We start from the raw sequence: 14,289 nt of genomic DNA, 5'->3' as shown, positions 1-14,289 counted from the left end.
GGAGGAAGACGGAGGCATGGCTAGGCTGGGCCATGGGAGAGGGAGAGGGAACTGGGTCGGAGGGAGAGATGGGCCGGTGGGGGAGAGAGGGGGAAGAGGCCAGAAGAGAGGGAAAGGAGATGGGTCGGGGGATTGTTGGGCCAGAGGAACATACCAGATAGAGCCCAAGGGAGGGGAGTAGTTTTTTTTTTTAACTTTTGAACATCAACTAACAGGAAGGCCCACATGTAAGACAGCATTAGTTTAGATGAGAAGCAAGCTCCACTTGTTTCTCGCTAAGATGTATGGAAACATTTTGGCCATCCCGCGATGTACATTTTGGCCAAAGACATAGTACTAAAAATGAAGGAGAGAGGAGACTACAGCAACACCAAACTACTGATCATTTCCAAAGGCGATTAACAACAAGCTTTGCGAGTCGATGTCCTCTAATCTGCTGATCATTTCTGGCAAGTAATAGCTACTAATGACTCAGATGAGCAGTAGTTGAGTTATCCTGGACGAACTTCTTGGCCGACACGAGGATCGGGCTGCGCACGACGTTCTTGGGCGAGACCCACTTGAGCTGCCCCTCAGCGATCCCCGCCTTCATCCGCCCGCCCACGCTCCTGATGGTGACCGTGAACGCCTTCACCTGGTTCACCTTCTTGAACCTGAGCGTGTCCGGCGTCACCGTCACCGACAGCGTCCTCGGCACCTCAACCTTCGCGACGTAAACGGCCCTGCCGCGCCCGACATTCGTCACGGCGCGGCTGACGTTCACGGAGTAGGGCTCCCGGTCCAGGAACGCTGTGATGGACGGGTAGTTTAGGTCCTTCTGCTCGACGACGGTCAGCTGCTTGCACGACACCGGCGCCAACGGGTGGATGATCGAGTTGATCTCATGGTCGCTGTACCCGAGCCCGCACAGGTAGGGGATGTAGTCCACTGCCGTCAAGTTGTACACGAGCCCCGGGCTCAGGGCCTTCATCGGGTTGACGAAGCCGGCACCCAGCGCGAGCAGGTTGGTGGGGTACCCGCTCTGGTCGGCTATCGGCATCCTGCGGTGGTCCAATGTGTCGGCCGTTGTCATCAGGGCCGACTTGATCGCTGCCGGCGACCACGTCGGGTGCGCTTTCTTGATTACCGCGGCGATCCCGCTGAGGTGCGGCGTGGCCATGGACGTGCCGGACATGATGTCGAACTTGGCCGCCAGTGGATTGGGAGGCGTCATGAGCCCCGCCGGCTTGGGGACGCCGGCGATGATGTTCACTCCAGGGCCCGTGATGTCGGGCTTGAGAATCCCCTGGTTTTGCTTGCTCGGCCCCCGTGACGAGAACGCCGCCACGACCGGCGACTTGCGGTTGCCGAGCACCGTGCCTTTCAAGATCAGCTCGGCCGTCGGGTTGTCCGTGGAGTTCATGTATGCCTTGATCTTCTGTCCCGTCGTGTAAACCACCTGCAACGTTGGGAGGGCGTGCGCCTTGGGTTGGATCACCGAGCCAAATACCTTGAGGGTGACGATGATCATGACAGCAGCGCCACCGTTGCGTAGCTTTTCCCCCTTCTGGAGGGCGGTCAAATTGCCACCGCCGTCGCAAACGACTATTTTTCCGCCGACGTACTGCGGCGTTAGGATTCTCTCGTCGGAGCACGTACCGTCGCCGATGTCCCTTACCAGCGGCCGCTGCACGCTCAGGAAGTTCTTCGGCTGGAAGAGCGACTCGCCGTCGAGCTCGACCCCATTGCCAAGCTTCACGGTGGCCACGAACCTCCGGTCAGTTGTGCCTGCCGCCACGGTGAGCAGCCACGGCGCCTCGTTGGCCACTGTTGCTGGGTCCGGGCCCATGTTCCCACCGGCCGCGCTGACAAAGACCCCTTTCATGATGGCGGTGTACCCTCCGACCGCGATGGGATCGTATGCGAAGTCTCCGGCCTCGTCGTCACCGAGCGAGAGCGAGAGCACGTCGACGCCTTCTTCGACGGCGTCGTCCAGCGCTGCGAGTATGTCGTCGCGGTCGCAATTCTCCCGGAAGCAAACCTGGTAGAGCGCGATGTGCGCACGGGGGGCCATGCCGGCGGCCGTGCCGAGCCCGTTGCCCATGACGTTCGCCCCGGGCACGAACGCCCCAGCCGCCGTGCTCGACGTGTGCGTCCCATGCGAGCCTTCGTTGACGGGCAGCACCGGGTCGTCGATACCTCTCCACTTCCACTTCGCCGACTCGTAGAACGACCGCGCGCCGATGAGCTTGTTGTTGCACACCGAACTGTTGAAGTCGCACCGGCCCTTCCACTTGGCGGGCGGCGGCGGCATGCCCGTCGCGTCGAACGACGGGTGCCCGGGGCAGATGCCATCGTCGAGGACGCCAATTATAATTCCCTCTCCCATGTTGCTCCTGTTCCACATGCCTCCGTGGAACGCTTTGCCGGTTAGCCCGAGCATCTGCGGCGTGTGCGTGGTCATCAGCTTGTATGTCTTCTCCGGTATGGCCTTGACGAACCAGTCCTTCTTGGTCATCTCATACACCTCCTCCTCGGTGACGCGCGCCGCAAAGCCATTCACGACGTTGCGATAGGAGTAGAGGAGGCGCGCCATGGCGGACGGGTCCTTGGAGAGCTCCTCCTCAGCCATGTCGCACACGGACGACAGCAGCGACGCGTGCCAGCTCGACACGTCCTTGTACAAGTTCCTGTCGTACTCGTACGGCGTGCGCACGATGACGAGGTAGTTCTTGTGCACGCCGTAGTCATTGTGCGCGACGGCGGTGGTCACCAGGAGCGAGGGGAGGAAGACGACGGCGATGCGGAGGAGAAGCGCCGCTAAGCGCTTCGGACGATGATCCATTGAAGAACAACCAAACCAAGGTGAAGCGACGATGGCTAGCTACATACGAGGAGATCGCTCATTATCTAAGAATGTCGTTGTGCCTTGGGGGAATGTTTGGAAACCTTGTGCCTTCAGGATGAACAAGCTTAATATAGCAACGGTACGCAAGATTCAACGGTTGCTTGTTTGCGGCCACGAGCTCCATTGTGCTTCATTTGAGCTCCACATGTCCAGGAAATGGAGGAGGATTCTGCACCTCACATTGCTAAACATTTGTGTGCAAACACCAGTATAAATTCAGTTCTTCCCTTCAATGTTGACTTTTTTTTTTAGATAAAAGAAAGTACATTCCAGCCTTTACACCTTTCCGTGCACATAGCCGGGTCCTTAAGTTCATCATCAAGCTGAGTTCATAGGGGGGCAAGCAATTACATGAATGAATCATAATATCAAACATAAGAGGGTCTATCATTATATTTCCACCCATCTTGGCAAATAGCTCCATAGCGATGATCCCCAATGATCTCCTTTTCTTGATACCTAACTCCATTTCTTGATTCCTACCTACAGTAATGAAGCTTTCAATGCGTCACCACCAATCGCGTGGAGCATTTTGGTATGCCAACAATCAAATGCAGTGGTCACCTACAGGCAACATAGCGTTCACTTTTGTATGTAAGTAGGATGATGAATTGATGATCGATCCATCATATTCAACTTCACATGCTAGGAATAACTAGCATGTATATATGAATTTTGAAATAGTATGGTCCGCAAACAAAGGCTCAAACCTATCTAGGCATGTTGAGTTGCTTGCTTGGTAGAATTAATGTGATCAAGACACATGATTGAAAAATAGAAAGAGCGTGGAGTCCAATCTGGGCCGAAGAGTGTGACACCCACGTACCTTTGGGCGCATTGTTGGTACAAGTGTGTAGTTTGCCCAGCGTGCGGGTAAGTAGAGCATGTTTAGACCTAATTGGGTGTCACATTTTATTGGATTTGTTGTAAGTCCGCTAACTTAAGTTTTTAGAAAATCAGTCTAATGCCTTATCTTTGGATCACCATCCAGTTGAGTTAGGGTTCATAAGAATTTAGCGAACCCTACAACAATGAGCCATTGGTATTTGATACGACGAAGAAGGTAAGAGGAGGTGGCAGGACACGGTGTCTAAGAGGAGGCGTGGCCGGGCATGGAAAAACTTACGGGATGTTCGCCGCTGATAACCAGCATTACCCATGGGCCTTGGTAGAATCCCCATTCAACAGCTGAAAAATATGAGGACGATTCCAATTATGTTTTCATGTTATGTAACCTGTGAATTATTCCAACTTTCTTTATGCAGCCCTTTTCTGAACATGGGATTTTCTCTCTCGATTTTACTGAGAATTGAATTATTTATTGAGGAATCACAAAGAACAATTCTAGAAAAATTCTAGCCTTTTAAGGCTAGCAGCCCTATCTATTATCTTATTATTTAAGGAGAAAAATGAGTCATCATGTTTGCTCTCTATGTTACAAAATTATCATGTTAATTGGAAGAAAAAAAATGATCTAGACCCCTCACTATTATGAACATCTAACGGTCTAGATTAAACAAAAAGTTTATATCAAATATGTCTACCTATTATCGTAATATTTGAAGAGAAAAAGAAGCCACCACATTTGCTTTCAAGTCCATAAAATTACCATATTAATCTGAAAAACAAAAAATATTTAGACCACTCATTGTTATAAATATCTAACGATCTAGATTTAATCAAAGAGTCCATATCAAATAGAATTAATAAATAAGAGATACAACTCTTTTCTTATTTAATTTATCTTCAAGCCATCAAAGTCACGACACCATCCCAGCAGTATGGCCCTACATCAAGGGGTACGAATACATACATACGGTATTGACAAGTTTAAGACTATAAATTTAATTTTTACGGAAATACCAAGTTTACACATGTAATGGTTTATTTTTATAAGGCAGGTTTTGTGAAAACATATATCATCATTGTTAAATGAAGTAGAGTTCGGTCGTGGTGTAAGGTCATCAGGGCCCAAGTTTTAATGTTGTCGGATATTCTGTTCATAGCAAACCATGACATATTGTCGGACCTTCTAAAAACGGGTACACTCTGCCCACTCACACTCTAAGGAAACACACACAACCTCTGCTAGTTGTAGAGACAAAACAATAGTTCATTTATGAACGTGGACATATCTATTTAAATAGTTTTATCTCTGTAGAGTGATACACTTTACCCATAAGCTGAGTTTAGTAACATACCACCGTCGTGACAGTATGACTCAATAAAATCATTACCCGCCATAGTACCATCTCACTAGTCGCCTATGAAAACTAACCATGGGTTTCTGACCTGTACCTGGGCCTCCAACCGGGTCAATAATTCTGCACCTACTTGCACCTGCACTATGATTTTCCGTTGCACTCCTTCCTCCGGACGACTAATAAACTAGCTAGTAGGGTTTAGATTAAGTCCTGCCACATACAGGATTGAGTGACTATACTGTGAAGACTAAGTAAGATTTCATACTAACTCGATCCTTAACCGAATTAAGACAAATATCTCCACACTAAGCCAGCATGCCACACAAGCAATATTTAACTCCCAAAACATTTCCGGTAGAAACCCTGATTTACCTTAGTTCTAACAGTTTTTCCAGGTAAGGGATGCACTCTTCAAGCGAGATGTGGTAGACCAGGCCGGGTTGACGAGCCCGGCGCCCATGGCGAAGTATCTCACCGGCGTGCCGGTCTTGTCCGTGATCGACTTGTCGTCTGTCGTCATTATCGCTGACTTGATGGCCGCGGGAGACCAAGTCGGGTGCACGCTCTTTACCAGAGCCGCGACCCCGCTGAGGTGTGGCGCCGACATGGACGTGCTGGAGAGGGTTGCGAAGCTTCATCCGTGCGTCGACCGTGGCACCGCCCCGAGGATGTCCACCCCTGGACCCACGATGTCTGGCTTCAGCACGCCACCGTTGTTTCGGCTCGGGCCTCGCGAGGAGAACGCCGCGACGGTGGTCGAGCGAGGAGAGCTCTGTGAGCTTGCACCGACTGTGAGTATCCAGGGGGCGTCGTTCGTGACTGACCCCGGCGCCGGGCCCTTGTTGCCAGCCGTGGCGCAGACGAATACACCCTTCATGACAGCCGAGAACATGGCCGTGACGACCGGGTCCTTGTCAAACCCTCGGCCTTCGTCGTCCCAGAGCGACAAGGAGAGTATGTCGACCCCGTCGGCCAGCGCCGTCTCGACGGCGTGCATGATCGGGCCCCTCAAGCATCCCTGTGCCATGCACACCTGGTAGAACATGAGGTGCGCGCGTGGCGCGGCGCCTGACACCACGTCACCAGGCTCTCCGCCGTCTGCACGGTGCACGAACGCGCCGGCCGCGACGCTCGATGCGTGCGTCCCGTGCGTGCCCGCCAGCGCCAAGCCGGGAGGTTGGTGCCGCGTGAACGCCCTTGCGCCAATGAGCTTGTTGGTGCACGCCGCCACGCCGGGGTACTTGCACCGGCTCCGCGACTTGGCGGGAGGTGGCGGCATCTCCTCGTCACCGAACGACGGGTGCCCCGCGTCGATGCCGTCGTCGAGGACCCCGATGATGAACCCATCACCCATGTTGCTCATGTTCCACAATGCGTGGTACCGCACTCCCTGCAATTGTGGCAGCTTCTGTTCGCCGGACGTTATGATCATGTCCGTCTTCTCACCCGCAGTATCGGCAACTGGTTCTCCGGCGGCTTCCATGCCGCCTGGCTCTCGCACGGTGGCATGGTATCTTTTGAGCTTGTCGGCCTCGCGCATTGCAGAGGCTGCAAGCATCACAGAAGAGAACATGAACAGGAGAGCAACTTTTGTTGGATCCATTTGAGATTGAGACAATGCAATTCACAAGGCCGCTGGAATGGAGATGCATGTGTGCAGAGGGAGCAAACATACACACGCCACTATTGGGGCTAAATTAAGATGGCTAAGCAGTTGAGCTCGTAGGTTTGTTCAGTTCAAGAAGTTGGGCAGGCAGCTTCAGTTCATCTGTTGTACTTGAAAGTGGAAACCTAGCTGAAACTCTGCTTCAACGCTCTGCGTGGTTGGCAGTTACCACGGGACTAGACCATTTTTTGGACAGTTGAGAAACCGCTGCTATCGGGTGTAGTCTAGTGATTTCTTTGGAATAATTGCAAAAGGAGACATAAGCGTAGTAGAAAAACTATATATTCTTTATTCATCTGTATTTATAATGACGGGTGTTGCCCCGTATACATAGTGCTAAAAACTTATAAGAGATCGAATCTTTCAAGAGATCGAGACGGATCCACATTCGGTTGTGAAACTCCAGGTTTCCTAACACTCATCCTTGTGCACTTCTCGCGAAATGCATGTCTCATTAAAACTCCCCAAAAATCCAATAGGAAAAATTAGGAGAAAGAGTACATAGACCGCGATATGGTTACACGAATTGTCTCATTAAAAACCTTAATATGGGAAACTTCAAGAAAACTCATTTAAGAAAAAAAGAGTACAATCCACTCAAAATTCTTCATATAATCTTCATGATTAACTTTGGGTACTTAATCTTCTTGACTAAGATTTAATTCTTAATACCAGTATTATGTGAAAAATCTCCCTTTGAAATGTGCAACTCTGTAAACCTCATCATCCTAATGCCACGAACACATCTTTCAAAACTAGATGCAGGGAGAGATTTAGTGAATAAATCTGCAAGATTTTCACATGACTTGATACGCATTACCTTTATTTCATTCATTTTATGCAATTCATGAGCATAAAAGAACTTGGGGTTGATATGCTTCATTAAGTTGCTTTTCACATATCCTGATTGCACTTGTGCAACACATGCAGCATTATCTTCATAGATAATGGTAGGGGTGTTAGTAGTATTCAAACCACATAATTGCTGGATATGATTGATCACTCTTCTAAGCCATGCGTATTCCCGTGCGGCTTCGTATAAAGCTATTATTTCCGAGTGTTTCGTCGAAGTAGATATAAGACTTTGCTTCGATGATTTTCAGGATATTGCAGTTCCACCACATAAGAAAACATAGCTAGTATGTGATTTTGCTGTATGCGGATCTGACAGGTACCCAGCATCTGCGTATCCAACCAAACTTATATTCTGATTCTTTCTGTAGAATAGGTCTAGATCTTTGCTATCTTGCAAGTAGTGCAGAATATCCTTCAAACCCTTCCAATGCTTTTTAGTGGGCTCTGCACTGTATCGTGCAAGTAGATTTACTGCAAATGCTATGTCTGACCTAGTGCAATTAGCCAGATACATCAGTGCACTTATTACACTAAAGTATGAGAATTTCGGTCCTAATACTTCCTCCCCCACTTCTCTAGGTCTATAGGAATCTTGATATGGTTGCAATGACCTTTCGACCATAGGGGTTTTAGCAAAAAATGATGTTTCAAAACCAAACCGCTCTAACACCTTCTGAGTGTAGTTTGACTAATGTATAAGGATTCCATCTGCCACATGCTCTAGCTGTAGGTCTAAGCAAAATTTGGTTCTACCCAAATCTTTCATTTCAAATTCAGATTTTAAGTAATAACTTGCTTCTTCTATATCTTCCTTTGTACCAATGATATTCAGATCATCTACATATACTGATAGTATGCAAAATCCATTCTGGGACCTTCTTATGAATACACAGGGACAATCCGTGCTATTTGTGTAGCCTTGTTTTTCAAAAAATTCACTCAAATAATTGTACCATATTCCACCTGACTGTTTTAACCCATACAGTGACTTCTTCAATTGTACGCTATAAAGGTGTCTATTTCCTCTATCCTGATTTGGCAATGATATTCCTTCAGGTACCTTCATATAAATGACCGAATCTAGGCTCCCGTAAAGGTATGTGGTCACAACATCCATCAATTTCATTTTCAACTTATGTTGATTGCCATTGAGATTAAATATCTAAAGGTAATGCCATCCATCACCGGGGAATAGGTTTCTTCAAAATTAACGTCTGGTCATTGAGTGAAATCTTGTGCCACTAGTCGTGCTTTGTACCTCACAATTTCATTCCTTTCATTCCTCTTATGAACAAAAACACACTTATATCCGACTGGTTTAATGTGGGGAGGTGTGCAGCATACTGGCCCGAAAACCTCTCTTTTGTTAAGGGATAACAGTTCAGCTGCTATTGCCCTCTGCCAGTCTTCCCAATATGACCTCATTCTACATTCAACGAGCGATGCAGGTTCAGGGTCATGATCTATGACTGCGGCAATTTTATTTGCGAAGTATGTGTCGACTAATGTAGTTGCTCTATTCCAAGATTCCCTTGAATTCATATAGTTTATTAGGCTGCACTTTCAGGTGCTTCTTCATCTTGCTCTTCATAATTTCTTACTATTGGAGTAAGGTCCTTTAGTTTACCAGCGTTGGACGTCTCCGGCTATTTGGAACTTGAGAAACCGAATTTCTTGTCCTTTTATTATTTTTCGGAGCTCCTAGGACAAGACGAGTGAAAGTGCATCTAGCCCCTATGTGTGGTTTTGGTAATTAATGACAATACATATGGACTAACAATGTTGTTGAGATTGTTAGTAGGTTGTTCAATAGGTGATGCATGGAGAAGAGACATGCATGAATTCTAGGTGAATAGGAAGATTGAAAGTACATCAAGATGAATGAGCTCTAGGTGATGCTCGGATGTGATGCATAGAGGAGAAATATGCATCTAGATAAATGAGCTTTTAGTGATGCTCATAAGAAGAAGAAGAAGCTCAATAAGATTAGCAATAAGCTTGAAGGCTAAGTTACTTGTGGAGATCAAGTAACTAAAGGTATGACTTGTTAATAGAGTTTTATGGACTAACCCATGTACTTTGTGCTTGAGAGTGAGTTGGGATTAGGATCCATAAAAAGGCATAAGTTGAATTGAAATCATATATGCCAAGAGTGAAGAACAAGAGTAGACTCCATATATGAAAAAGTGAATTCTTTGAAGATGTCGAATACAAAATGGTTTTATATGGCAAGACGGTGAAGGGCAAGCAAGACTCGGCTGCGATGGACCATCCGTGGTGAAGGGCAAGCAAATGGCTTGGCGCCGAAGGACCAAGGCGGTGGTGAAGAGCGAGTGAAGGCTTTACGCCGATGGACCGTGCGAGGCCATGTGAAGCTATGGATGATTCACATCAATCATATGAAGAATCAAGAAGAGATGGAGTGAAGAATATATGGAAGTTGGCAACCCTCAAGGTTTGAAAGAAAGAAGCGGTACTTGAAAGTTTTTCAAAAGCTCAAAGTGGTTCAAACGAGTTTTATCTTTGAATTTGAGTATAGGTATGCCGCACTATTAAGAGGGATGCAATGTGAGCTAATTGTCGTGTCTCAGTGCTCAAGAGTTCCCAACCAAACCCAAAGTGAGAGTTTGTTGTTAAGAGTCCGGAGCGGAAAGTGCGGAAGTGTCCAAAATGGGTTTTGGAGTGTTCCTAATTTGATCCTATGTGTTTTAGGTCATGAATTCAGTTGGGATGTGTAGCCCTCTGAATAAGCTTTCCATAGAGTCCAAAATCGTCGAAATCGGACTCCGGAATCAAAAGTTATCGCCGTTTTTCGGAGGTCAGCTGTGCTGTGGCCGGAGACTCCGGTGTAGGCCGGATACTCCGGTACCTGGAAAGGCCGGAGACTCCGGTGAAGTCCGGATACTCCGGTACCTGGAGTGGCCGGAGACTCCGGGAAGTCTCCGGGGGTGTTTTCTGGGTTAAGTGTCGACCGGAGACTCCGGTGTAGGCCGGATACTCCGGTAAAAGTCCAGAAAAGAGCGTAACGGCTAGTTCTGACACATTCTGTGACCGTTCTGACGTCGTATTTGGATTTAGGGCTGGATACTCCGGTGTTCACCGGATACTCCGGTCAGTTCTGTCAAAAACAGTAACGGCTAGTTCTTTGGAGTGGGCTATTTATACCCCACTCACCCCATCCTTTGGGGCTGCTGGAAGGGCACGAAAAGAACACATTTTTAGAGCCAAAAGAACCTCTCCCACTCTATTTTAGTGTGTGATTTGAGAAGAAAAGTGAGTTGGGTTGAGAGATTGGAAGATTGAGTGCAAGTGAGCTAAATCCATTCTTGAGCACTTGAGTTCTTGACAAGAAGTTCTCGAAGCGTTTGTTACTCTTGGAGGTGAAGCCTCCTAGCCGGCTAGGTGTCGCCGGCGAGCACCCAAGGTTGTGGGTTGCCTTGGAAGTTTGTGAAAGGCTTGATTTCGCCTCCGCAAGGAAAGAAATCAAGAGTGGATCGAGGAAAGCTGTTGAAAGAGACCCGGCTCGTTGGAGCTTCCTCAACGGAGACGTAGGATTCACGGTGGTGAATCCGAACTTCGGGAAACAAATTTTGTGTCTCCTCTCTTGTTTATTTACTTTTATGTTCTTGCTCAAATCTTTGTGCATATTGCTCGATCTACTTGTTTGTGTGTATTTGAGTGTAGGTTCTTCGTGAATCTACTTGGAATCATCTCCGGGAACACACGACATCACTTGGTTTGAGCTAGAACTCTCCACTCATTAATTTTATTCAGTTTCGGGCTCTGTTCTGTACAGAAACCGGAGAATTCGGACTTTACCGGAGTTTCCGGACCTGTACACACCGGAGTATCCGGACTACACCGGAGACTCCGGGGTGAACAGTAATTCCAGGCATATGAACAGTATTTTCAGCCTTTTTCAATTTAAGTTTTATTGCATATCTCTTGCTAGAATTGAGTAATTTTTGTCACCTTAGGATTGTAATTTCCACACTTATTTAGGGTGATTGTGCACTAGTTGAGCCTAGCATATTTAGGTTTTTCTCTTGTGAAAAACTCGTTAGTTTATATTCCGCTGCAAGTTTAGGCCAACGGTAGAAATGGTTGAATTTTTGTAAAAACGCCTATTCACCCCCCCTCTAGGCGACATCATTGTCCTTTCAACGAGGGGTACCTTCTTTGGTACTTTCACCCTCTCCGGTGCTTTGCGTGCAGGCACATGCGACTTAGTCACGCTCTTCAAATCACAAAAATGATCAGGCAAATTGTTTGCTAATTTCTGCAAATTGATAATTTTCTGTACTTCACCATTTGCTTCACTAGTGCGAGGATCATGGACCACAATTCCTTCAGGCTGCCATATAATTTCCCGATATTTTTCATCCAAGGGTATATTTCCTCCCCCTAATGATGAAAAATTATTTTCATCAAAAATGCAATCAGCGAAGTGGACCGTATGTAAATTTCCAGTTGTTGGTTCTAAATATCGGATTATGGATGCAGTCTCATAACCAACATATATTCCAACTTTCCGCAAAGGTCTCATAGTTGTTCATTGTGGTGGCAATATTGGCACATAAATCATACATCCAAATTTGCGTAAATGGGAAATCTTCGGAATTACCCCTTGCATTAGTTGCATAGGTGACTGGATGTTGTAGGAGGATGGTCTATAATTAGTGAGAGCTGCCGCATGTAAGACTGCGTGTCCCCAACATGTAGCAGGCAAATTACAGTGCTGCAACAAATGTGTAGTAATGAACTTTATTCTCTTTATCAGCGTTTCGGCTAGTCCATTCTGAGTGTGGACATACGGTACATAATGTTCAACTTTAATTCCCATACCAGTGCAATAATTATTGAACGTTTTAGAAGTAAATTCACCAGCGTTGTCTATTTTGATAGATTTCATGCGATGATTCAGAAAATTATTCCTGATTTGTATGATCTGCGAGATCAACTTTGCAAAGGTGTGGTTGTGGATAGATAATAGACATAAATGCGATCACTTTGAGGATGCGTCTATTAATACCATAAAGTACCAAAACAGACCAGAAAGCAGCTGAATAGGACCACAAATATCACCTTGGATTCGGTCCAGGAATGCAGAGATTTCATCTTGTACCTTCAAGGTAGACGGTCTTATTATTAATTTTCCAGTAGCACATGCAATGAATACAAAATCTTTATGATTTAGAAAATTCTTCACATTTATGTCATGACCTTGTGAGTTAGTAATTATGTTTCTCATCATTCTAAGACTAGAGTGACCTAACCTATCATACCACAGGAAGAATAATTTTGTACTACGAAACACGATCTTCAAGGTAGTGAACACTTCAAGTGCCCTAATACGAGTGTAGTACAAGCCACTACTCATGAAGGAAAGTTTTTCTAGTAATCTCACTTCGTTATCACGATGTGTAGGTACTCCCTACCATCTTCTTCACCAGTTTCTACATGGAAACCATTAGCGCGAATGTCTTTAAAACTTAAGAGATTTCTTGTAGATTCAGGGTATAACAATGCTTCCTCAATATGCAAAGTAGTTCCCATAGGTAATATAACTGTGGCTCTTCCAGAACCTACTATGCATTTATCACTTCCAGTGACACTCATCACCTTTCCAGAGCTATTTCTAATAGACTGAAAATACATCTTTCTCTTAAGATGGTGTTTGTGGTTCCACTATTCACAATACATGCTTCCTCCATGCGGGTGCCACACATATTCTATAAATAAAACATTCATTCACATACGATGAAGTAGCAACAAGACTAAATGCTTTATTAACTATTGAAAAAAATATTGTTTGCAGCTAAGATTTCTCTTATAGAGCTTACATTTATTCATTCAATCCTCCTAAATTCAGCAACTAATTGAATGGCTAATTACTCTAATTCTAGATAGAGTCTTCGAAATATCCAGCCACTTCTGCTTCAATGGGTTTCTCTTCCACTTCATTCTTTATAGCATCTTCTATGACAGTGGAGAAGGGCAAAGTAGAGGTGATGGCGAAGAAAATGAAGTGCATGATCATTCTCATCCTCCGTGGGAACAATTGTACTACTTGTTCCCAAGCCAATTGCAGCGCGGAGCCTTTTTGCTCCTAGTACAATCTGAACATCCGATGCCCAAGTGAAATAGTTACGGTCATCAGCACTCAGCTCAGCGAACTCCTTGTTCGTGATGCCAGCCATCTACATATTTAAATGATGCAAGTATTACTACTAGTAAAGTTACATCAAGTTGCTAGATTGGATTGCTGCAATTCTTTTTCTTATATTTTCTATGCTATTATGTGAATATTACTAAAATTTAAACGAATTATAGGCAATTTAAACAGTAACAATAACATAGAAATAAATACTGCATAATGGCTAAAACATATGCAAAATTCAAATTTTAAGAGTACTTTTATGCAGGAACAAGTATTTTCGGGATTTTCTGCAAAGTCCATGGGTTTATATGCAAAATTCGAAGATTTGCGTAATTTTTAGAAACCACATGGTCTAATATGCAAAAACAGGGCTGCTAGATAATTTTTAGAACAACTAGAGGCCTAAATGCAAAAGACAGAGACTGCACTCAATTAAAAAAAATATGGGGGCTAAATGTAAAATTTCTGATTTTCCGCCTTTCTTTTCTTCTGGTTTTCACCTTATTGGGCCGGCTTG

The 14,289-nt window shown here is 45.8% G+C and overlaps 2 protein-coding genes across 2 annotated transcripts; both read right to left on the bottom strand.

Moving 5' to 3' along the window:
* Positions 1 to 463: 463 nt before the first annotated feature.
* Positions 464 to 2,626, bottom strand: LOC133917641 (subtilisin-like protease 4). The gene has a single exon (XM_062361520.1). The coding sequence runs from the start codon at positions 2,609 to 2,611 to the stop codon at positions 464 to 466; it is 2,148 nt and encodes a 715-aa protein (XP_062217504.1). The 5' UTR covers positions 2,612 to 2,626.
* A 3,099-nt stretch (positions 2,627 to 5,725) lies between these two features.
* LOC133918029 (subtilisin-like protease 1) lies at positions 5,726 to 6,694 on the bottom strand. Its single transcript, XM_062361807.1, has one exon. It carries the CDS (start codon positions 6,692 to 6,694, stop codon positions 5,726 to 5,728), a length of 969 nt encoding a protein of 322 aa, XP_062217791.1.
* Positions 6,695 to 14,289: the final 7,595 nt, after the last annotated feature.

Source organism: Phragmites australis, chromosome 5 (assembly GCF_958298935.1).
Source record: "Phragmites australis chromosome 5, lpPhrAust1.1, whole genome shotgun sequence".
In the NCBI taxonomy this organism is placed as follows: Eukaryota; Viridiplantae; Streptophyta; class Magnoliopsida; order Poales; family Poaceae; genus Phragmites; species Phragmites australis.
The sequence above is the reverse complement of the archived record's forward strand: the minus strand, read 5'-3'. Positions and strand labels throughout refer to the sequence as shown.

Coding starts and splice junctions, on each gene's coding strand:
- LOC133917641 (XM_062361520.1), bottom strand. CDS start 2,611: ATGGCTGAGGAGGAGCTCTCCAAGGACCCGTCCGCCATGGCGCGCCTC.
- LOC133918029 (XM_062361807.1), bottom strand. CDS start 6,694: ATGGATCCAACAAAAGTTGCTCTCCTGTTCATGTTCTCTTCTGTGATG.